Here is a 25,731-nt window from a genome sequence, read left to right as displayed (position 1 = left end):
TTCTATTCTATTCTATTCTATTGTTTTCTGTTCTATTCTATTCTATTCTGTTGTTTTCTGTTCTGTTCTATTCTGTTCTGTTGTTTTCTGTTCTGTTATATTCTGTTCTATTCTATTCTGTTCTATTCTGTTCTGTTCTATTTTATTCTGTTCTATTCTGTTCTGTTCTATTCTGTTCTGTTCTATTCTATTTCATTCTGTTCTATTCTGTTCTATTCTGTTCTATTCTATTCTGTTCTATTCTATTTTATTCTGTTCTGTTCTATTCTGTTCTGTTCTATTCTGGCCTATTCTATTCTGTTTTATATTCGAGTATAGTTAACATGCCGTGCAATACTAGTTTCAGGAGTAGAATTTAGTGATTTAGCACTTACCTATAACGCCCGCTGCTCATCACAGCAAGTGCCCTCCTTAATCCCCATCCCGTGTGTCACCCATCCCCTACCCACCTCCCCACCGGTCACCATTAGTTTGTTCTCTGTAGTTAAGAGTCTGTTTCTTGGTTTGTGTGTGTGTCTTTCTCTCTCTCTTTTTTTTTCCCTTTGCTTGTATTTTGTTTCTTAAAACTTTCCTTAAAGAGTACGGCATCCATACCCCTTTCAAGAAAAAGTTGTAGAAGTCTCAGTGAGCATAAATCTTGGATCTGTCCCTCTAGCCACAGTGGAAAAATTCCTAAGTTACTTAGGAGAAGTTGACTATTTAACTTTGGAAGCTCATTTGTGACAGGAAAACATTTTTAAATAAATGCCATGAAAAAAAGTGGGGAGGACTGTTTCCAAAACAAAATAGTAGGATGATAGTTCTTTCTTGGTCCTAGACTTTTTTTTTCTCTGTTGCTTCTTCCTGTTTTTAATGTGCATAATTTGGGGGGTATACTCTTAAATTTGCACTTCCTATTTAGTTTATATTCTGTTTAATTCCGTTGAGCCCATGTGCTTTAGAAGGTGGATTGTGCACACGGTGTATACGTAGCCGTAGGTCTTGATTCCTTCTTCACTTCCAGAACCTCGTGTGTGGTGTCCGTCTGGCCCCATAACCAGAGTGTTCAGCCTGTTGATACTGTTTTTTCCTCTGAGGACAGTTTTACTTAAGTTTCTATGTCATTATTTTAAAATGTGTATTATTAGTTCAGTTGCTTCCTACTTTAGCATAAAAACAGTTGTATGTGCCTCTGCATTCAATATTTTTATGTTTCACTAAAATAATTCATTTTGTAGGAATTCCTTGTAATCTGAGAGAATGCTCCTGGGAGTACCCGGGCTACCTCTTTGCCCAAAGGTTTCTGCATCAGCTGATAACTCTAGTAATTTTTTGTATTCAGCGATTGTCAGGAATGATAGTTGTTTCTGACTTCTAGAACCAAGGATCTGACATGGCCGCTCTTATTTTTCTAGCCCAGGGGAAAATATAATGCTTTAAGTAGTTCCTTATTTATAGACCATTGTTATCTGTTAAAGCCGATGAGTAAAATAGTTGAGTATCCTCCAGGTGAAACCCTATCGTGTACAGGAAGGCTAGCGAAGAAAGCCTAAAATAGAATCCAGATTCCAAATAGCATTCTAGTATAACTATAGATGACGAATGATTTGCTATGTAAGTGTTTGTAAGTGTATTTGGTCTATGTCGAGGGCATTATCGGGTTTTTAAAAAGTTGCTTGGCTAGTATATTGCAAAATGTATCTCTAGTAAGTATTTTGTTTGCATAGGCAATGGAAGTTAACATTGGGTAATTATTCCAGAAAGCTCTTAGGCTAACCCTAAAAGAAAATAACTTTGTAATAGGAAATAGATTTGAATTCAAAATTCAAAATTATCTCTACATATCACATTTCCTGCCAGAATTATTTGGTCCTGTCTGGGTTGGGAAGGAGTAAAGAAAACATGAGCTAGTAAGATATATTTGGTTGCACTGATAAGTGGTTTAGGATGAAGGTGTGTTGGCTAAGAAAGACGGGCTTAGCTACTGTTTCATTGTATAAACTTTGTTTTTGGTTGATTGATTTGGTTTTGTCATGGGAAAGAAAGAAAAAGGGGGTTTGGGTCTCCTTAAATAAAGGGGGTGGGATAAGAGTAGAGGAGAAGAATCTTTCTTTCAATTTATTTTTTATTGAGATGTAATTGACATGTAACACTGTTTTAGTGTTATTCACTTACTTAGTTTTAAAGTAACTCTGCACCCAATATGAGGCTCGAACTCATGACCCCTGAGATCAAGGGTCGCGTGCTGTACTGAGACTGCCAGGCGCCCCGACATTGTTTTACTTTTGGGGGTGTACAACATGATGATTGAACACATGTATATGTTGTAAAATTGTGGCCACAAGAAGTTCAGTTAACTTCCATCACAACATTTATGAATTTTTTTTAGCTTCTTTATTTTTGAGAGAGACTGTGCGAGTGAGTGCCGGGGAGGGGCAGAGAGAGAGAGAGAGAGAGAGAGACAATCCCAAGAAGGTTCCAAGCTGACAGCACAGAGCCTGACACAGGGCTTGATGTGGGGCTCGATGCGGGGCCCGATCCCATGACTGTGAGATCGTGACCTGAGCTGAAATCAAGAGTCAGTCGCTTACCTGTCTCAGCCACCCAGGTGCCCCTGTGATTATACAATTTTTGTTCCCTGTGATAACTGTTATCATGTACTCTTAGCAATTTTCAAATGTGCAGTGGGTGTTAACAGTACTTACAGTATATTATGGTATTATAGTGTATTAGGTATATTCCATTCCTAGGACTTGTTTATCTGATGACTAGAAGTTTGTACCTTTTTTAATTTTTGTGTTTTTTTTTTAATGTTTATTTAAAAAAAATTTTTTTTTAACATTTATTTATTTTTGAGACAGAGAGAGAGAGCATGAACAGGGGAGGGTCAGAGAAAGAGGGAGACACAGAATCTGAAACAGGCTCCAGGCTCTGAGCTGTCAGCATAGAGCCCGACGCGAGGCCTGAACCCACAGACCGCGAGATCATGACCTGAGCCAAAGTCGGATGCTTAACCGACTGAGCCACCCAGGTGCCCCAGTGTTTACTTATTTTTGAGGGAGACAGAGACAGAGCATGAGCAGGGGAGGGGCAGAGAGAGAGGGAGACACAGAATCCAAAGCAGGCTCCAGATTCTGAGCCATCAGCACAGAGCCCGATGCAGGGCTCAAACCCGCAAGCCGAGAGATCGTGACCCAAGCCAAAGTCGGACGCTCAACCGACTGAGCCACGCAGGCGCCCCAAAGTTTATTTATTTTTGAGAGAGGCAGAGACAGCATGAGCAGGGGAGTGGCAGAGAGAGAGAGAGAGAGGGAGAGAGAGAATCTAAAGCAGGCTTCAGGGTCTGAGCCATCAGCACAGAGCCTGATGCGGGGCTCAAACCCACAAGCCGAGAGACCATGACCTGAGCCGAAGTCGGACGCTCAACCGACGGAGCCACCCAGGAGCCCGACATACCCTCTTTTAAAGATGCAGATGCCGATTATATTTTAAAACAGACATGCAAGACCACCATCGGGACGAAAGGGCAAACCACACCGCAGGCGTACCCGGCACGGAGTGGCTTCTGTTTTACAAAAACCGTTCCTGTTGCTGTGACACACAGGAAGCAGGAGTAGGTGGAGGTCTCGCAGAACCTCGTCCGAGGATGACCCCAGTTGGAAGGGTGGTCTCCTCCTGGTTCCGACCGCCAGCAAACATTGAGGGCCGTTGCTGACGTGAGCCCCTGTTGAATCGTGGGACGGAGCCGGGCGTTCGGTGTTGAGCGTGTGACAGAAATGCAGGATGGAGCTTTCTATAAAAAGGCAAATACGTGGGCAGAATTTTTTTAAGTCGTGAAAATGGCATTTTTTCCCTGCTCCGACTAATGCGTTTAATCATTGTTTTAACTGAGCTAATGACTTGTCAAGTAGCGGGAAACCCGGGCTGAGTTCGCTGGTAGTTTAATGAGAGAGAACATGTGTGTAGAAGGTACGCATCACATTTGTGCTGCAACGAGTGTCTCGATACGCACAGCCTCACCCTCGATTCAAAGCCACGGATAGCAATATACGCTGCTCCTCTACCGCCGGGATCCCTCTCCTAAAGAAAATCAATATTCTGAGCTTTTGGGCTCTTTGCCCTAAGCCCGTGGCACAAATTCAGGGCTAATTTACAAGCAAAAGAGGATTCGTTTCACCTTTGAAAATTACCTGCCATGCCACCTGTCGTAATCAGAGCGGCAAATCATTTTCTCACTGACGTCCATTTCCAAACATTCACGTTGTGGTCCTCATGTGGTGCCATTTTAAAAGGTTTCAAGTACGAATTTCCAAGGGAGAGAACTTTACTTGGTTTTGGTGTTCTTTTTTTTTTTTTTTTTTTTTGTTTTTTTTTTGAGAGAGACAGCATGCGAGCAGGGGAGGGGCAGAGAGAGAGGGAGACCCAGAATCCGAAGCAGGCTCCAGGCTCCGAGCTCTCAGCACAGAGCCCGAGGTGGGGCTCGAACTCACAAACCATGAGATCATGACCTGAGCTGAAGTCGGATGCTCAACCGACTGAGCTTCCCAGGCACCCAGGTTTTGGTTTTCTAAATGAGCCTGGGCCTGTGCCTTGGCAGCATTTCTGGCTTACACGATCCAGGAAGATAGGACATGGGGTTAACTGTGGTGTGGAAAGTTCCCAGAAGGACGAGTGCATCCGTGTCTGCCTACAGCCTTTCCCACGTGGGATCGTCAGCCCCTGGCGGGTGGAATCTGTGCCACACGCAGAGCTGGAGGGCTGTGCTGTCGAGTGGCACTTTACTATCGCCTAAAATGTCTGTTGATAGCCCAGCACCCGGGGACACTTTCCCTAGGACATTCCAAAGTGACTTGGACGACTCACCGACCTTCTACTTAGAGAGATTCTACTTCCAGATTCAGGATCCTGGCATATTTTGGCCTGTGATGCTCGTGACATCTGCTAAATCTATTTTTGAACATTTCTTTAACAAACTTAGTCGAAAATCTGGGCATCTCTTTTTGTCAAACCCCATCTCCAGATATCTTATCATCCTGTTTTCTTCCATTTCTCCCTGGTCCAGGAGTCAGTTCCATTTCAGTGCTTACGTCTCTTTAAAGAATCAATAGTTTTAATCCCACTAGGGAAGGTTTAGCACCATAAATTAGAGGTAGAAATTTATATTAGTTGAAGGATTGCCTTTTTGGAGATGGAAACGATAATGTAAATGATTGATTTCGTCAACTTACTGTTTGACTAAGTGAGGGTTGAAATAAGGGTGACTGAATGGATTGAGAGGCCCCTTGGCTGCTGGGGGAATGCCTGAGACCTGCTAATCAGCCTTAACTTAGCAGTTGTTGAAGGAAAAGGCAGTTTTCTTTAAATAAAAGGGCAGAGTTAGAAAACCGTGTTCAATCAAATAATCATCTTTTTTTTTCTTTTTCTTTTAGCTAGAAAGAAAGTAGTAAGTGATCTCGTTCAAGTCTTGGGTGTCATGGGGGATGGGAAGGGCCCAGGTGGAACAAGAATTACTAGAATAACCTGCTGACTTTTTCCAGCCGGTGTCCACTCTCATTGCCCCAAGGATCTGATGTTGCTTTACTTCAGACAAAATCAGATGGCTTAAAAAGTCATCGTCTTCATTTGTTTAACATTCGGGTGTATGTCGTACTTAAAATGTGCTAGGTGCTATTATTCTAAGCTCTCTGTGAATAGTAACTAGTTTGGTCCTCACAGCAAGCTGTGAATGGTAAATATCATGAATAGCTTGTGTTTAACAAGTGGGGAAACTAAGGCACGGAAGAGTTAAGCACCTTGTCCAAGTTACCTGAGGCCACCCAAAGGCAGATTTGGGTATCATAGTCTGCGTGTTTAACCAGTCTACTAGAATCGGTATATGGATGTCATATACGGTATATGTCTTATATCCAAAATCAAATCCTAAGTGAGATTGCTTGATGTAAAATATCTGCTTACTAATTCCAGATTAAATTAGTATGTGAACAGAAACAAACACAAATGAAAGACGTGTGCTGTATGACCATAATGTAAGCCTACAGTTTTTCTTTTAAAATTTTTTAATGTTTATTTTTGAGAGAGAGAGAGAGAGAGAGACAGTGTGAGTACGGGAGGGGCAGAGAGAGAGAGAGGGAGACACAGAATCCGAAGCAGGCTCCAGGCTCCAAGCTGTCAGCACAGAGCCCAGCACGGGGCTCAAAGTCACGAGCTGTGAGATCATGACCTGAGCCGAAGTCGGACGCTTAACCGACTGAGCCACCCAGGCGCCCCTCTTTTAATTTTTTTTTAATGTTTTTTTATTTTTGAGAGACAGCAAGCAGGGGAGGGGCAGAGAGAGGGAGACACAGAGTCGGAAGCAGGCTCCAGGCTCCGAGCTGTCGGCACAGAGCCCGACGTGGGGCTCGAACTCACGAACGGAAAGATCATGGCCTGAGCCCAAGCCAGATGCTTAAGCGACTGAGCCACCCAGGCACCCTGTACGGTTTTTAACCATTAATGAAAACAGCTGTGTCAAGAGGTACCTGGGTGGCTCAGTCGGTTAAGCGTCTGGCTTGGGCTCAGGCCATGATCTCTCGGTTCATGAGTTCGAGCCCCGCGTCGGGCTCTGTGCCGACAGCTCGGAGCCTGGAGCCTGCTTCCGACTCTGTGTCTCCCTCTCTCTCTGCCCCTCCCCAGCTTGCTCTCTGTCTCTCTGTGCCTCTCAAAAATAAATAAACGTTAAAAGAAAAAGCTGATATACTCAATTGTTGGAAATGAGTCTGCCCACCTTGGGCTTACCAGGAATATCCCTTGCCTTTCCATGCTTTATTTTGTTGGTGACAGTGATTAATTAGCTTTCCTAGATGCTTATCATCCCTATGCACACGGCTTCCATGTCATGCTGAAATGTGTATTTATTTAGCCTCTTTAGTGTCCGTAGACCATCTGTTTTTTCCCTGCAATCAGGTGCTCTAGGAAATCCCTATTCCCAGCTGTCTCTTTCCATTTCACTTTGTCATCGGCCTTTGGGATATTGAAGGATGTAGTTCGCATTCTATTGATCAGTTATTTCTCAAGATCTGTCCCTGTCTATAGTCTGCTACCTTTATAAAAACCGCGGAAGCTCAGGGTTCAGGATAGTGTGCCAAGTGGGTAGATAGCCAGTGTCTGCTCCTTGGCATAACTCGCTCACTAATTGTATATAATTCTTTCAATTATTCTAATGAGCGTCATACCAGTTTTAAATCAAAAGATACTCATGCAGGGGAGCAGTTCATCTCCTGACTGCTATTTCCTAGGAAAAGAGTTTTAAAAGGCTTGAATTATTATGGAGTACATCTTGTGAATCCTTTTTTTCAATGACAAAATACATTATCTTCCCTTAACAAATTCAGCCTTGAATTCTAACATACGATTTTTAAGCTTTTAAATGTGGATTAAAATGTAGCGAAGATCCATTTGTCTTGGTCAAAATACTACTTTTTAAAAGCAGATCACCTCACCGTCAAGTACCAGCAGTTATTAGTTGGAAATCATCTCTTACTGCCAAAGGCAGGTTACTGACTCCCTATCTCATTTAAATTAGTTGCGCTCATGTTAAGTATGTGCAGGAAGTTGTTCAAGTGCTAGTTGTCAGTTTCCTCTTATAATTTTATGTATTCTGTAATGTCATTTTCTTAATGATATCGCTTTGGAAAGTGGAGATTTAACCTTTTAATCACTAGAATGCAACCTACGAAAACCTCTTGATTTCCAAATTGTGGCTTGCAAAACTAAGTACAGCCTGTATAGCTCAGCCAGAATGGGTGTTGAAGGTTCCTCAGAGTGTCTAGTAATTTTTGTGGTGGGCCTTTGGGGAAATGCCAGAGGCACCCCGCAAATCCCCAGAGAGGTCACTGCTCCCTGGGCATCCACAGGGATCTCTTAATCTTTTCATTTTTAACTGGTAGGAATACTGTTTGCAGAGGCCGTATCCCAGGAAGCTTCCTAGAGATCTGCCCCATACACCTTTTTAAAAAAGCCCAACACACAACACCGACCACCCTCAGGAACCCCCAAGAGACAAAGGAGACCCGTGGGAAATCCCTGTGACACCCCTCCTGTCTACGGCCATTCCTGGGACGATGAGGACCCCCTACTTCTCCCTGTAGCTAACAGAAAAGCCCCACAGCTCCCAGGATGAACCGAACTCCTGGGGGAAAAAATGGGGAGGACTTAATGAATCCCCCCCATAAAACGGCTTAGAACATTAACTAGTTGTGACGAGTCAGGGCATTCCAAAATCAGCATCCACTTGCTGGGCATCTGACTTGCAGAGTGGATACGATGATTCTTACGAGCTTAACTCTGACGTGCGGTGATGATTAGAAAAGATAATTTCGGTTTCCCTCATGAGTGAAATTAAGCAAATGACTCTGATAGCCTGCGGATTGATGAGACAAACAAAAACCTTGCATTGTTCACGTGTTTGTGTGTGTTTGTGGATGATAGAGATGTGAATTTATACTTCCCTTAAACAGGACATTTTTTTAAGTAAAGTCCTAACTAGTTAAGTCCCTTACAAGCAATCACAGATTTAGGAGCTCCTGGGGATAGTACAGTAGAACCGGTATTAGATAAAATAATTGCTCTAGGATCGGTCCCACTTTGAAGCCCTTAGAAACCTCATGTTTGCAGAGTACACAGTGAGTGTGGACGTTTGTTTCAACAACGTCTCTCCTGTCGGAAAGCTCCAAACGATCACTGCTTGCCAGTGGAAAACAAAGACCAAATCCCTGCAGGATGAAGGAAACAACATTCGATTCGTAGAAAACAGTGTCTTCAGATACTGTGTGTGTGTGTGTGTGTCTGTCTGTGCAAAGAACAAGAAGGTGAGCAGTCCTTAAAGGGGGCTTGCCAACCCAGGAATGGAGGGCAGGAAAATGCTAGAACAAGGTGGTTGGTGCCAGAAGTGCCCAGGGAGTAGATGGAAGTATTTCTCATCGATGAAGTCTTAGGTAGTGATGAGTGCCTGAACTAAACATGTAGACTAGAGGGCCACCCAGTCATTCAAAAAACGCTTATCGTTCCTCCATTGTGTATGGTATTCCCGGCTCGGAAGGTGAAGGAACCAATCTGTCTCCCGCACGTTTGCTACCCTGAAAGGCCAAAGTGGCCGAGCTGGTTCCGGCCATCTCAGAGCCACCACTGATGTAAACCCCACACGCGTTTGCTTGGGTGCGGAAGGACGGGAGCCTGCCACAGAAACGAGGCCATCTGGAAAGACTTGAATCAGTACCGAGTGCATCTTGCGACCGACTGGCTCATGAAATCAATGTAATGATTTGACCAGGAGTTAAAAAAAAGAAAGCTCCTCAGAAATGAAGTATAAAGAATGAAGGCAAAGTGTCAGATCGCACCAAGTGCGTGTTTCAGTTACACACACGTGGACCCATACGTCAGCTCGTGACATAAAATACATTTCAATATATAAAGCGGGTCACAGTCTGGGGCGCCTGGCTGGCTCAGGCCAAAGATCACGTGACTCTTGATCGCGGGGTCGTGAGTTCATGCCTCATGTAGGATGCAGAGATTACTAAAAATACATAAATAAAACTTAACAAGAAAAGAAAAGATGGCTCACAAAGAAGTTGGAGCAGCATTCATGTACAGAAGCCTCGCTGTCCGCTGTTCCAACGTGCCCCCGGCGCGAACGCCCTGACCTAGCCTTGCCTCCCTGCACGCCGAGGGTCAGAGATGCACGGGTGGGAGAAGATACGGTGCCCTGGAGGGTCTCCACCAAACAGGCTCGCCCCCTTCCTTCCTCTGTTGTGGGCCTCTGTACAATGGCTCTTCCTGACGCGTGCTTCTGTACTGTGTCACAAGGGCCACCTTCGTAACTAGGCCGGTAAACCTTGTTACCACATACGTGTTGGACGTGTCTCCCGTACACGTCGAGGTCCCTGTTCACCTCATCCCCAGATGCCTTCGTGACAAGTACGTGCAGAAGAAAATGCAGGTCTTTATCAAGGATCGTGAAAATCCTGAGCCGCTGATTTGCTGTGGGTCTCTGGAACACCACCGGGGTGTGCTGTGGGTCTCAGGAACACCATCAGGTGCTCCGTGGCTTATGCCTAACTCTGGTTGAGGGCCTCAGAGCTCCATGTACACTTGACCTAAAAAAAAAAAGGGTTCAGGGTCTGAAGAAATATAGTTGGTTGTTTTCAGCCTTCAATCGGGCTTTATTATTTTCTTCTTAGTCCTGATTCACTCTGTTTTTTCCCCCCTGCATCTTGCCGTTCTAAATGGGTCTCAGCTCGTTTTTGGCTTGAGGTGGCTGTGCATTAATGCAGTGAAATATTAGGTATGGTGGGAGGGGGCATTGACGGAGCGTGCAACTTGCTGTGGAAGGTGCAGAGAAGGGGGGCCCAGCCCAGCCCGGGGGAGGGGTGTTGCCAAGGAAGGCGTCCCGGAGGAAGGTTCTGAGCATCACGCCTGGCACATAGTAGGCCCTCGGAACTGTTGCTACGGCGAGAGATGGCATCTGAGAGAGAAGTTGACCGGGAGGAAAGTGAGTAAGTAAATTTAGCAGAGAGAGCAGCACACAGGTTCAGAGCGGGGACAGAACGTCGTAGACTGAGGACCTATGTAGTGTTTGGGTATAGTGGGGACAAGGGGTAGGGGCTGAGGAGGCTGGAGCCCTCATCACAGAGTCTTGTGGGTCCTGCGAAGGGATGGCTTGTTTACATATATTTTTTTCTTTCTCTAAAAAAATTTTTTAAATATATTTTACTTTTGAGAGAGAGAGCACAAGTGGGGGCAGGGGAGGGATAGAGGGGAACGGAAGATCCAAAGCGGGCTCCGCGCTGACAGCAGAGAGCCGGACGCGGGGCTTGATCTCACAGACTGGGGGATCGTGACCTGAGCTGAAGTCAGACGCTCAACCGACTGAGCCACCTGGGCGCCCCAATTTATTTTTAAGGTAGCAAGGAGTCTCTGAAGCTGGGGAATACGCGAGAACGGCAGGTCTTGACAGAAGTGGACGTGCTGAGTTGAGGTGCCAGCAAGGCCCCGACTGAGCTGTCCAGTTGGGACTGTGGATGTGACTGGGCTCAGCAGCCAGGTGAGCTGGTGGCCCACGTGCGCAGCTGCGGTGTAGACATGCTTACAGGATCCCCGGCTCTGACCCCTTTCCTTCCTACGTTCATGACATGTATCTCATTTTACCCTGAACTGTATAGGCTTGTGTGTTCAACCTCTTACTTGCCATCTGATGTCTCAGTGAGTCCAAAACAGAGCCTTCGCGCCCCCCACCCCCACCCCCATGCGTGCCTCGTCCTGATGCGAGACATCAACCTTACCCGCCAGCCCCTGCCCCTCCTCCCAGGACCTTTCTGGTGTCTTAGGTGACACCCTCTGATGGTTTCCCACTGCACCCAGAATAGATATAGTTTCCTCATGGTCTGCAAGACCCCTGCCTCTCTCTCTCTCCACCTGGTTCTGCTCTCTCCCCCTTTGTTCACTTCCCTCCAGCCACTGTGGTCCTTACTGCTTTTCTCTAGAACTCGCCTGGCTTCCCGTCTCAGCTGCTGTTCGATTGGAACACCCCTCACCACATCTTCCCACAGCTACTTTCTTCCCACCGTCCAGGTCTCAACCCAACCGCCTGTTTCTTAGACATTTTCCTTGACCCTCTTAGCCTAGGAAGCCCTCCAGCCCCTCCACCGCATTATCCAATTTTTCTTCTGAGCATTGATTCCCAAGTCCGTGCCCTCTCTGCTGGATCCCTGGTCTTCAGGCTGGCCCGTGTCACTGGCAGGTGAGGCTAGAGAGGTTGGGGTGAGGAAGAGCCCATGCACAAGGGTTTCACACCAGCAGCTTGGTGGGCAGTGTCTCCATGACTGGCATTTCTGTCCTCACAGGATTTCGTTCTTCCTGTCGGTGGACTGAGGAGAAGACACCAGTGCAGAGCTCTGCCTGGTGCTTTGGACCATCTAAGTGAACGGAGGCTGCACTTGAAGGCCTCGGTGTTTAGATGTGAATCTGGGATACGGGAGGGATAGTGGGGGGATACTAGAGTGCGTCTTCATTCTTCAGCTCTCGTGTGGAAATTCAGAGTAAAGTTGGCCTTTCCAAATTCTTGGTTTCCCAAACGTGCCCCAGAGGAGACCGTCGCTGCTGGAATTTGGTATTTAAGGATTTCCCATCTGCCAGGGCTGGAGTCAAACGTCTCTTGCAAGTCTATTCCTTAGCAAGATCAAAATTTAAAGCAAATGGTTTTTAGCTTTGGCTGTTTTTTAATTTTTTGACGACGATCCTATTGATATTTCTGCTGAAAATCACGCTTGAAAACTAGACGCGATAAAATTACTTCCATGCTCCAGATAGCATTGCATTTCTTCTATATGTTTTACTTTAGAATGTGTGCCCTGATACGTATATTTGCTTCTTGGATTTATAAATGTTCTGCCTTCCTTCAGAAACTACTTTCGGTGCCACGTTTAGTAGTTAGTAAAATAGAAATCCAAAGGTAAAGTGAGTGAACAGAGTTAAGGGGGGTACAAAAAAACACATAAGAAAGTTCTAGCAAAGTTGAGGATCAGTCCCCAGCGAGGCTTGCCTGCCGAGCTGTTCTGCTTGCTGGGTAAAGGGCGGAGCCTTCGCCTCGGGAGCTACGGCTGCAAGCTTCAGACAACATCGGATGATCAGAATTGAGCTTTGTGACCATTTCTCTTGCTCAGACAGAGGGTCGCCCAAGCAGAGCTGAGTGATAGGGTCAACACCTGCCGCCAAGCCAGAGTTTTCCTCTGGAAGCAGCTTCAGACCTATTTCAGCCCTTGAGCAAGTACTCCATTGAAATCCCCAAATGCCGAACTCTGTAAAAACCTGGTCTAGCTCAGAAACCAAGGTCTTTGTCGTGTTCAACTCTGTTTGATTAACCTCCCTTCTGAATGGATTCTGCAGTGAGATTCTCAAAAGAGAATGGATTCTCAAGACCTCTGTCTGTCTAAATTACAGATCAATGCAGCCTGGCCAAAGGTCTTTCTGAGAAAAGGCTTGAGAGCATCCTCTCTCATGGCCATAGCAAAACCTCAGAGATGCTTCTAGTCGTATACTAGGTGGCCTCTGCTCCCCAGGTAAACTGAATAAATTGGCCACCTGTATGCAGTTATTTGATACTGAACCCTTAAATGTTGGAGAATGTTAATGAAAGGCATTCATGTAGGTTTGCTTTACAGTTAATATTAAGTCAGGACAACAGGCATAGACTGTACCCGTGTGCTTTCGAAAGCCAGTCATCTTTGTTTATAATACAGCACGAGCAGCATATAAGATGTGTGTTTGATAGACAGTTTATCTAACCGTTCACCATAGTTTGCGTTGCAAATGCTCAATTCACTTTTAAAATGCAGGCAAAGCCAATAAAAAATCCCAAGTGGCAAACAGTATTGCCTTCTGACAGATTTCCTCATAGAGGAAGCAGAGTGTGTTAATAATGGTGATCAAAAGTTGCAAGCCGATAACTACCAAACGAATCGATCTGTAATTTAGAGAGAGAGAGGTCTTGAGAATCCATTCTCTTTCGAGAATCTCACTGTAGAATCCATTCAGAAGGGAGGTTAATCAAACAGAGTTGAACATGACAAAGACCTTGGTTTCTGAGCTAGGTCAGGTTTTTACAGAGTTTGCTGGTAAGCCATCTTTACTTGAAGTTCTGCTTGAGGTTTGAAGAGTTAGGACAAGGAGTTTTAAGACTCAGTCTTAGAAGAGCTTGGAGATCCACGAGATCCAGTAAGAACCAGATCTCCTGATTGCTGATGGATCACTGCAGGCCTCCAGCTAGAATCCTAAGGCACCAGGCCCTCCAACCATCACCGATTCCTTTGAATTAGCACCCCTGAAGCTGACTTGACTCAAGTTTTTTTAACCAGTAAATTGTTACAGAATTTAATGTGGTTTCTGGTGGTGGGGATGGTGGTGGTATTAACTGTTGATTTTTGTCATCTTCGTAGAGTTAATATTCTGTGGACAGAGTAGATGTGTTACATTCAGCTTTTTTGGCCAATTAAAAAAAAAATTTTAACGTTTATTTATTTTTGAGACAGAGAGAGACAGAGCATGAATGGGGGAGGGTCAGAGAGAGAGGGAGACACAGAATCCGAAACAGGCTCCAGGCTCTGAGCGGTCAGCACAGAGCCCAATGCGGGGCTCAAACTCACGGACCGCGAGATCATGACCTGAGCTGAAGTCGGACGCTTAACCAACCGAGCCACCCAGGCGCCCCAAGGCCAATTTTAATTATTCATTTTGATGTCACTGAACCATAATGTCCATTCCAAAGGCGAGTATTCAAATCCCCTGACCACGTCCTTCTTACCTTCCATTTTTACATGGATTTTCCAAAGATCCAGACTTAATTAGCTCTCTCAAGTGTAATACTTGGTGGGGTTTTCCCTCATTATTTATTCATTCTTTTACAGTTAAAAAAGTTAACATGTTACTCAACTTTTCATGACGATTAGAATAACATTGTGCTTAATAGTGCAATAAAGTACTCTTCTTTTTTATAATAATGCTACAAGGGGCACGTAGTGGGTGCTTGTGTGAATAAGCATCGTGCTTCTTGGCCCAGCCGCACTGACACCAGCTCTTAGGGTCAGGTACTTGCTTGAAATTAGTACCAAGTGCTTGCATTCTTTGGATGGCTCTTAACAAAAAGGTATTAAATTATTAGCTGTTTTTTAAAGAAAACATTCAAATATGAAACTTCACCTTGGCATCAGTTGCAGGATGAGTTAGAATGAATGAAAAGTGAGCCATTGACCGTTTCCTGGAGAAATCACGACCAAGTTAGGAAGATAAGGATTTTTAATTTTCTCACATCAAAACACACACACACACACACACACACACACAAATAAAACAAAACAAAAAGAACAACTGTGCAGGTCTTGAAAACAAGGAAACAAACCATGTAAACGTATAAAGAGTCCTGTACTGTGATTTTCACAATAGCCTCTCACCAGTGCTGCTCCCTGAATGCTTTTAACACCGTGATGCCATTTTAACTTTAATATGAAATGAGACTCTGGATATCAAAGTTAGTAAGTGTGGTGTCGATGGCTGGATTTAATGTTGTGTTCACTAGGAAATAGCGCCTCACTAAATCCCTGCATATTGTTTCCCCCTTTGCACACAGATTTATTACAGATCTCTCAGGACTATGGCTCATATACCCCCGCTCTCCCTAGAGTTTAAACACTGTTACTGTCTAAACCATCAGTATAGAAAGGTTTAAGCATCTCTTTTTTTCTCATTGAGATCTACACCATCTCAACCTCTTAAAAATGGAAATGCATAAAAATTACTTTTTAAACCACAAATGCGAGACTACTATTTATTTAGATATTTGGGGGCATAAGTCATCTAAGAATGACTAAAGTTTGTCTCCCCTTGGCCATTGACTCAGCTGAAAATCTGGTAGAAAATATTTAATTTTTGTAACCTTGTTCATTAAACAGGGATTACCCATATCCGCTTTAAAAATACACCAAAAAGCACAAGGTGAGCCTAGGGTATCTTGTATCACAAAGCAAAGACCGGCTCCAAATCCAATGGGATCATTTCCAAGGCTACAAAATCCAGATTGAAATGGCCCCCCTTGGAACACCCCGAGCACCAAAAAGAATACTGAGAGTCCTAGCTTATGACACATAGAATTAATTTTCAAACATGCACAAGTCTGCAGTAGTACTAAGAAAATGAAAGGGGAGGATACAAAGGACTTTTTAAAGGAATAGTTGGTCTTTGCAGGGAAACGGCACCTTGCAAACGTAGGAATGATGATGGCAGTAGGAAAGTACAGTTTCGGAGTCCTCGCTGTGTTCAGTCAGTCAGTTAAGGATTGTTGATGGTGGTTTGAAAATGGGGTCATCCACATGAAACAAAAGTATCACCCCATAGACTTATTAATCACCCAGGACAAAGGTACCCTTTTAACGGAGAGGTTGGGAGGTCCTCTCCTCACGAAGTGGCCAAATTTAGGTGACAAAGAGCAGAACGAGCTGACCTGGGTGCCACCAGCAGTGGTTGAGCCATTAGTTCACCACATCACCCATGTGGCATTCAGGCTGGAAGTGGCCGACCGTAATCAGTTTCCCAGGAAGCCTTCAGGCAAGTGGAGGATGTGGGGAAGTCTGTGAAACAATTGGCCTGAATTCCTCGAGAGAGAATCATGGGTAAGAAAGGCGGGATTGGCGGCAGGGAGAGGAGGACGGGGTACGAAGACACACTGAGGAGACCTAAGCACACATCGTGGTGAGTTCTTCCCTAGATACTGCATCCAGCAGGGCAGGGGCGCCCCAGGCAGGTGGGGGGTGACTGGGGAAATCTGCATATGGGCCATCGTGCATACATGGGACACTATGGAATTGCTGGTAGGTGTGACCGTCATGTGTGGTTACGTAGGAGAAGGTATTCAGGCAGGAAATTTTTTCATGAAAGATTATCAAATTTCAAGACTCTTCTTTATAATAGATTACTTCCTTCTCTCTCGTCTTTGCACCTAGTCTGTAAAAATCTTAAGTTGTAGGGGAGGGGTACTGGGTTCACGCAGGGGTTCAGTTCCGTCATTCATTGACCAAATAGTTACTGAATGCCCACTGTGTGTCACGTTCTCTAGAGGTGAACAAAAACGGATCCCGGCTTATCCTTTCCATCCGAAGATGTTCACCTTGTCTCCCCTGGGGATGCTGGGGACACAGGGTGGGGAGGGGACACCAGAAAGAAACATGAGCCAGATTTAACTTGTAAACAGGGTTTATTTCTGCCGGAGCCCCTCCTGTTCCTGGTCTAAACTTCTTTTAAGAAATAAATATACTTGACCACGTGACTTTCTGTAGTTGAAATCCTTGTAGACGTGTTGGGGGCTGACAAGGTGGCGGCCAAAGTCCCCTCTGCGGTCTTTGGACAGATGGGCCTGAATTGCTGTGCTTGGACGTAAACCCCCTCATTTCCTTATTTTTCTAACTAAATGGTTTGTTTTCTTCAGGCCAGTTCCTGAGCATCAAGTCCCCATCTCTGTGCTGCCGTTTGGAGGAAATACTAAAATGACTGCCAGAAACATTTGTGTATTTTTTTATAAATAGAGTAAATCCCATCAAGGCTCATGTTAATTTTTTTTTAATCCCTCATGTGTGAGTTTCATGGTAAAAGAAAATGAAGAAGGTAGACGTGGTGGCAAGTTTTTGTTTTAATGTGGCTTTTGGGGGCTCCTGAACGTCGAGATCGCAGAAATCGAAACCCGGTAGAGCAGTCATAACGCTTATTAAAACACTCGCACGTGCAAAACAACTCGAGCTGTTTTAAGAATCTTTCAAGTTTCTAGACATGTGTCATAGTAGATCAGTTCCCGCCTTCAAAGTATTATGATGGGCTCGGTCCCTTTGTCATTGTCCCTGTAGGAGGTGGCCACGGTGGTTGTATCTGGCCACCCAGACGAGCCTCTGTTAGGGCGTCTGCCAAATAAGTTCAGATAATCCATAAACACCAAGTGATCAGTGACTTTTGATATGTTCCTAAATCAGCTTTTTGAAGAACTCCTAAGAAATTGCAGAAAAGTACCCCCCAAAATGCCAAACCCTCACGTCCCCAACAACCTGAACAGATAGCTTTGAACACATTAGCACCTTCCTTTTGCCAGTGTAGTTTTTTGACACCAGCATATAAACTCTGGGAGCCTGGAGACCGATTCCTTATTTACTGCTCTGCCCATCCTTTCTTAAGAGTGCCTGGTACACAGTGGGTGCTCAGGAAACCTTTGTTGCATTTTAAGTGATATAAAAACGTCCCCGATAAAGTTGTAGCCGCATTTGACCCCTACCGACAGTCTCTCCCTCCTCCCGCCTTCGTCAGAGGCACCACTGTCCTGAGTTTGGACGCTTCCTGTTTATTTTGTATGTTCAAACATCCATGTACCCACAAGCAACATACGGTTTTATTTTATGGTTTACGACTTACATAAATGGCATCAGGCCGTAAGTATCTTCCTGAAACTCGCATCTTTCCTTCGATACCATCTTTTGAGACTTGTTCATGCTTCTTGCTTTTTTCCCCTTTTAGCTGCTATTCCCTCATTTTAACTATATTCATTTTCGTCATCAGTGTCCCTGCTTGATAGACTTTTAGATTGTTCCCAGCTCGGCAGAAGTCTGTTACCTACGCGTGTGTCCTCACCACCCCCAATCTTCGTCGTGGGCATAGGAAAATGGAAAAGTGATAGTATTTCTAATGTCTCTAATCGCTACGAGTTATAGAAGCACTGTGAGGCCACGGAATGGCACTACGTGTCGCGCTCTGTGCTGAGCGTTTCATATATTCGCTTTGTCTTATTTAATACAGCAGGTTGTTTTACAAACTGGAAGACTAGTCTGACGTTACAGAAACATTGGCCAACCTCCACAACCCCCTAAGCGGCAGACTCAGGATTTGAGCTCAGTTCTTGGATACCGAAGCCTTGGGTGTGAGCATACTTTCGAGGGAGGATGACCCATTTTCACTCGCTGGACCTTCTCTTGTCGTAATGGGAGATGTTGAGTCAATATAGTTAGCCAAGTTCCAAAAAGTGTGCAGGGGGAGTAGAGGAATGAACTGATGGTCTTTGTTCCACTGAAAAATTGAGTTGTCTGTTGCATGTTTCCCTCGTGATAGGAAGGTTTTTTTGGCCTGCCTGTCGTTTTAGGGGTTGAACCAATCGAAAGTTTCCTCACCTTCACTTCTAATGATCTTCAGGTGGATAATTGGGGCAGCGCACTTGTCTTGTTGAATTAACCCTTCACGAAAAGAAGGGAAGTCTAAAATTATTCATGAGACGTAACCCTCGGCTGTAACTCACTTCTGTATGTATCCCTAGTTATCTCTTTAAGGAAGCTTTCGAAGGGATGTGTGTTAAAGGCGGGGGAGGGGGGCTGCGGGGGACCAGAGTCGTTATTTCAGGCAATTCCAGAATATTTGAAAATGTATTTTTACTTTTTTGCCTTTCATTCTGCAAGGCTGTTTTCAATCTAATTTAATGAGTCCTCAAATGAGATCTATTTGAAGAAAATTACCTAATAAAGTATGAAATTAGTCTGGAGACTGAGAATTTTTGGCACGTTGCTGATGGCAGCCTTTCTGATAAGCAGATATACGATGATGATGATGATGGTGGTGGCGGTGATGGTGGTGATGGTGATGGGGAATGCCTTTGACTGATGTGTCAGCTTTTTTCTGAACAGACCCAGACTACCTACGTTCTCAAATTGAGCCACCCCCATTACTTTATCCTGTTGTGTATTGAGAAAAATTGGCACACAAAAAATAAGGAACTTGAAAGAAAATGCTAGAAAATGCTAGAAAACTTGCTAGAAAATGGATTAGGTAGGCTGCCTCAGGATGTGTTTTCAAGAAATTTGGAAAGGACCTCCCCCTCCCCCCTCCCCAACCCTCCAAAACTTTGCTTTCACAAAGCCTGACCTTCTACGACTGAACTTTTTTTGTTGTTATGTTTTAAAAAACTATTATGAATTTTCAGAGTATTAAGATGACCTAATAACTGTTGATGATCTATGAGGTTTAAAAAAAATTATTTAATCAGAGATTTAGTGTGAAATATAAGCCATAAGGTATCATCAACATTGGTAACACTGTGGGTAGGTAACTGTTCTAGAATCTGGCATCAGCTCTTTTCCTGAAAAGATTTGGTGACTGATGGGGAGAGAGAATGGATTCAAAGCTACTTCATCCCAAAGTACAGAATGACGTAAAAGCTCCCGGAAGGGATGCCTATACGTGCCTGGAGATACGCTGTCCCCATTTTATTGCTGGGAGTCGCCTTTTGGCCCAAGAACCAAAACCTGCATGGGGCTTTCCAGTGTCCATCCAGTGTTGTGTCCGCCACGTGCCTTTGGAGCTGGTGACGTCTCCATTCCCCCAATGAGGCCAGGACCTTCTGCGGTTTATAGATGGCATTCTGCACGCACCTAACAAAAGAGGTGACATCTCTAGGAGTTCCCGCCGTTTTCGAGCTACGATTGTGCTTCTGCTTATAAAGAGCTGGGTTGGATGCCTTCCGCCAATTATACCTTGGCCTCCTTCTTGCCTTTTTCCTTTGCTATGAAGGCTTTTGATGGAGCTTTTCTGTCTGTCTGTGAGCCGTGTCTCTCCCTCCCCTTTTCTTGTAGTGCTGTTCATGTAATGCTTTATCTCTCTCCCATTCATATTTTTTTCCTTCCTTTGTGCTGCATGGAGACTCTCTGCTGTACAAGTGTAAGTATTTGGGTGGCTCTGCAGTTTCTGGCTGGGCTCGTTTACAGTCTCGTGTTCCATCTGCTTGTGCTGCCTGGCTGGTCTCCCAGGAGACCGAGTGTCGTCCCCCGGCTGCGGATCCTGCATGAAACAGGCAGCAATTTAGAGGCAAGATTGCATTTTACAAGGTGCTTCAGCTAGAAAACAGGCGATGAATTTAAAGTATCCTGGCTGTGCCTGAAAGCAAGCAGAGTGTTGATGAAGAGGGCACCAACTTTCAAGAGGGGAAAACGGCCTTTTCCATTCCTGTTGAAAAAAAAAAAAAAGACATGGTTCCTTAAACGTCCAGGTTTTGTTTTGGGTTTTTTGTTTTGTTTTTTTTTTTTCCTGATTCTTGTTTCCCAGGGTTGTAGAAATTTGGCATCATGATTTCCTTCTTGGATTAGGAGAATTTTCCTAATCTGTTTCCCGACTTTTTTTTTAACCAACCGTTTTTTTTTAAATGTAATTTTCTTAATGTTTTTTTTGTGAGAGAGAGAGAGAGAGCATGAGCAAAGAGGGGTAGAGAGAGCGAGGGAGACACAGAATCCAAAGCAGGCTCCAGGCTCTGAGCTGTCAGCACAGAGCCAAACACGGGGCTCTATAGAACTCACGAACTGTGAGATCATGACCTGAGCCAAAGTCAGATGCTCAACCGACTGAGCCACCCAGGTGCCCCTAACCAACCGGGTTTTATTTTGTTCCTTGTTTGTTTTAACCTCGGGGAAAAGAAATTAGGCATTCTCGAGCTTGACATGAGAATGTTGTTGTTTATCCTTTGCACAAACTCGGTAAAACGAACAAGGAAGCTTCTCCATCCTATTTTTGTGGTGAGAGAAACAATGGAACTCTCATTTTAGAAAAAAATCAGTGTGTCTAGGAAGTATAGGTTAAGAGTGAGTTTAGCAGGAAAAACTGGCTGTGTTTGTCAGGCTCCAACCTTAGTCCTTAACTGGTGGTAAAATTGACATACCCCTTGGGCTACATGAGAGGAGTTTGAATTCCATCATAGGAACTGGATCAAAGGAGTAAGATTTCGGAGCGGTAACACTGTGCTCCCTTTAGATTCCTGTAGAATAGGAATAGTGGCCATGGTTTCGTTCACACTGTCTGCCAAGGTGGGCGTTTAGTGATGGTTTGGGATGTCAGGATGTGGAAGGAGTCTTGTGTTTAGGGCTCTCCTTCTAAAGTTACGTTTTAAAGACTTCAACACCCTGTGCCTCATGTTTCCTGAGTATGTGAATAGTGAAAAGTACTTACGACTCGCCAAATGCATCTTTAAAGATAAAGTAATTTCATCTAGGCTTAAATAGTAGACAGTGCTGGCCACGAGTTGCTTTATGAAGAGTCCATTTGGTCAGTATATCTCCCTTTCTTCTGTTGCTGACACCCCCCCCCCCTTTCATCTGAGAGGCACTTCGTGATTTCTCCTCCCAGCAAATATTTACGCATCGACAAATGTCCAGGGCAGGAAACGAAGGCCAAACAGTCCGAGAAAATTAACCCTTGTCATTTGGATACAGGAGCGTTAACAGTTCTAAAGACAAGGTAAAGCTAGATCTCTTTTCTAGGGTACAAGTCCTCTAACCAGCAGGTGTGAGAAGGGGAAGACTAAGGGAGCATATAGACCAGATTTCTGGAAAAACATAGAATATTTGTTCTTAAATGTATCCTTGGGTGCCTAAGCATAGCTCATTCTTATGTTCCCTCTTGCTCACGATGTGTATGTAGTGGGATCATAGGACTGAGCTACTAAAGAGTTTTCTTTTTCTATAAAACTGTTAATGAAGAAAAAATTCTAAAGAAAAGAACGAAAAATAAGAGAGACATAAAATCCGCTGTTTCTTTTTTCCCTCTTCGTCGTTATACGTAAACCACGAGAAAGAAATCATGAAACAGTTCATTCGTCAGCAGTGTCTCAGTGTTTAAAATTGGGTTGCTTTCTCAACACCAGCGGTCGAAACTCGCCTGATTTCGAGCCCTGACTATTGTCGCAAAAGCCCCTCGTCCCCACGTGAACGTGGCAGACTTCACAGATGTGTCACATAGAGTGAAAGAGTTGCGTTTGAAATGCAGCTGTAAAGAGCATGTGAGATGAAGGAAAGCTTTGAGGCATTAGAAAGTCAAACCAAGAAGAGAAAAGTAGGTCCCATTTGGTGGATGGCAGCTATGGAGAACCCGGATGGTTGCCGTATGAACTCCTCAGTGTCTGTATAGTTAGCTCGAGCTGAATGACCGATTTACAGGTAGGCGTCAGTGTGTAAATGGGTCTCTCTCTACCTGTCTTTTATATTATGTATAAATGTTATAGATCATCTGTATTCTTTTACATATAGCTCTGTGGTCATTCCTTTTCAGCTATTCAGAATTGTAATATACTTGAAATGTCATCATGGTCGTATGTGTTACACACATTTGGTATCTGTTCTAAAGGTTAAAGAGGGAGACTTGAGCCAGATTCTTTTTGCCCATGAACATTTTTTCTGTAAAATCAAGAGTCGCAGGAAAAAAACGTTGGACGACATCGCCATTCCAAGCATTTTATTTGTGGCTGTCCAAATGAATTGGCTGGAAATTAGTCCCAAGCTGCTGCTCGATCCCTTTACCTGTCACGGTTGTATGCAAAGTGGAGGGAGTACTAAAGACATTTTTCGTGAAACATAGCAGATATTTTGGTAGTTGGGTTCCCCTGAGGATTATTTATTCTTAGAGGTTTCCCTTATGAATAGACCAGTCAGGCCGCTCTCTGCTTCAGTCAACCGCGAGGTCAAGGTCAGTTTCGGGGGAGAGCAACCCGGAAGCTGGCTCCCTTTCCAGCTGCCTCGGATTGACGCTTGCTTTACAGGTAGATATTCCTGAGACTGTCTGCCTTTGACCTAGAAAGAACCAAATTGGCAAGTTTTCCCAGTGTATTTCAGGGCGACCCGTCTGGCTTTGAATATAATTGCTCATCTCTTCTCTCCCAATAATAAATACTGGCAGAAGGATATTGTTATTAAAGCCGGCATAAAATTGTTAGAACTGTGAAGTTGTTTGTTTCAGAGGTCAATATGAGCCGGTTCATTCTTTGAACCAAAGAGAGTTTCTCACCCTTGTGGCTGTTTTTGGGGAGAGCCTTAGATGACGGCCTATTAAAAAGACTACAAAGTAAGTTCTGTTATCTCTTACTTCACACAAAGGCTGGTCTCCAGGATCAAACCGATTAAAACGTCCCTCACATCCATTCATCGGTATAGCGATGGCGAAGGGTGTGGTTATAAGGTATGCTGGGCCAGCCTCGTGAGGATCTGTCCCTGGTGCTGTTCCTAATGACACTTTGAATGGTGGCCTTTGTCATCTCTGTGAGTCAGTTTCTTCCTTCAGATTTGAGAGGGGATGACAGAGGCCTCCTCTTACTTTCACTGTGGTCCTGTTGAGGGAGAAGCTAGCACCTTCCTTGGGCTTGGCTTTATGTAATCAGCAGTCGGCACCAAGGCTTAAGTTCTGGCGGTTCGGGTGTTGGTCCCATATTTGAAAGACTCAACGAGAAGCGACAGCAGATACAGACTTGGAAACTATGGCAACCGTTTCCTAGTTAGTCTTTGCCCATAATCTAAGGGTCAGAATCTTGGTGGCAGAAGTGGGAGATGGGACAGTTACTTGAAATACCGAGGTGACAAAGAGTCCGGTGACAAGAGTTGCGACCGTGGTCACGAGCAGTGAATAATTGCACTGTCCGCTTGTAGCGGCTGATGTTTTACCATCCTTTAATCGTATTTTTTATATCCATTTTTTTTTAATGTTTATTTATTTTTGAGACAGGGAGAGACAGCATGAACGGGGGAGGGTCAGAGAGAGAGGAAGACATAGAATCTGAAATAGGCTCCAGGCTCTGAGCTGTCAGCACAGAGCCCGACGCGGGGCTCGAACTCACGGACCGTGAGATCATGATCTGAGCCGAAGTCGGATGCTTAACCGACTGAGCCACCCAGGCGCCCCTTTATATCCATTTTAGTATCGTCAGGTGCAGCTGGGAATTACATTCTGTATCATTCACTGTTCCTTTCTGCCATGTAAATACAGTGTAAGCGATGAAAGCTGGGGGCGGGGAAGGGGGAGGAGGCAGAAGGGGCCGTACGAGTCGAGAACATCGTCACCCTTTGGAAACGTGGGGGCTGGGTCTCCGCAGGGAGGCCATCAGATGTGACCAGCCATCCTGGAAAGAGGCGAAACAGATACTGAGTTTAAACATTTGATCCCAGATGCTCCCTCAGCCCCGCCCCTCCTGAACCGTTAACTGAAGTTTGGAAGGCGAGTTTTGCGTGGACGCCTAAGGGCTTCCTTTATTTCGTTGCTAGATGACGCCCAAATCCAAACGGAAGAGTATCCATAGCCGGATGCTGCGGCCTGTTTCCAGGGCCTTCGGTGAGTTATTTCTGTGTCCGTGACACACCCTCAGCGGGGACCTCGGGCCGCTTCGGGGCCGTTTCCCGGGGATGCTCTGTGGGAGCCAGCGCTCAGAAGGGCAGTCGTGTGGTTTGTGAACGCGTGCGTGTGCGATTGGGTGAGGGGCCTGACGTGACCTTTAGGAATTCCGCAGCCCATCCGGAGGCACTCAGCTTGGGCCGGGGCTCTGCTTCGTTTCAGAGATGGAGTTTGACCTCGACAAAGCTCTGGAGGAGGTGCCCATCCACATCGAAGACCCGCCCCTCCCGCCCGCCCGGCAGGAGAAGCGGAGCTCGGGGCTCATCTCCGAGCTGCCTTCTGAAGAAGGGAAGAAGCTGGAACACTTCACCAAGTTAAGGCCGAAGCGGAATAAGAAGCAGCAGCCCACCCAGGCGGCGGTAGGTGGACCGGGCCCCCCACCCCCCACCCCTCCCGACCCAGGGGGAGCGCGGGGGACGGACCCCCCGCACGACCTCCAAGCCCGTGTCTCCGCCGGGTGCTCGGCGGTTGGGGAAAAGATCATGCGGTCGAGCGCCCAGGGCCTCGGAGCGGAGTGGCCCTTGCAAGAAATCCTTAGAAAAGTCGCGGTCCCGTGCGGGAGCCCAGTGGGCTCCGTCCAGCAGCCTGCGACGTCTGATGTGGACGGGGGGGGGGGAGGAGGCGCCGGAGAACAGGGGGGGGGCAGCCGCGCGGGGGGCCCCCCCCCCCCCCCCCCCCCCCCCCGGCCGCGCCTGCCTCCTCCCCGCTTACCTGCCCAGCCCGGGGTGGCGAAGCGGGGTTCCCGGGGCAGCGCGGAGACCACACCCCGTGTCCCCTGCGGGACAGGGTGGGACGGTTTGTGCCGCGCGGCCTTCACGTAGCTTACCCCGTGCCCCTCCCGGGCGCACGTCTCCCCTGTCCTTTCCAAGGTTGGCCCCGGGGTCTCTGTCCCCATCTCCCTTCCCCTGCGGTCCCCCGGAATCTCTGCCGTGTCCCCACCCGCCTCTGCGGCCGCCCTGTCTCCGCTGACCTAATCCCCTTCCGCCGGGTCTCAGTGGTTACTTGACAAAG

At 45.7% G+C, this 25,731-nt stretch overlaps 1 protein-coding gene across 2 annotated transcripts in view; it reads left to right on the top strand.

The window, feature by feature from the left end:
- CARMIL1 (capping protein regulator and myosin 1 linker 1) overlaps positions 1-25,731 on the top strand; it is a 310,173-nt gene that overhangs the window by 243,948 nt on the left and 40,494 nt on the right. For both annotated transcript variants that reach the window (XM_049654691.1, XM_049654692.1), the window contains 2 exons: positions 24,594-24,660; positions 24,883-25,079. In XM_049654691.1, the coding sequence (XP_049510648.1) occupies positions 24,594-24,660; positions 24,883-25,079 (264 nt within the window). The remainder of the gene's footprint in view (positions 1-24,593; positions 24,661-24,882; positions 25,080-25,731) is intronic.

This window comes from Panthera uncia (assembly GCF_023721935.1).
Source record: "Panthera uncia isolate 11264 chromosome B2 unlocalized genomic scaffold, Puncia_PCG_1.0 HiC_scaffold_25, whole genome shotgun sequence".
Taxonomy (NCBI): Eukaryota; Metazoa; Chordata; class Mammalia; order Carnivora; family Felidae; genus Panthera; species Panthera uncia.
This window is presented reverse-complemented; position numbering and strand designations above follow the sequence as displayed.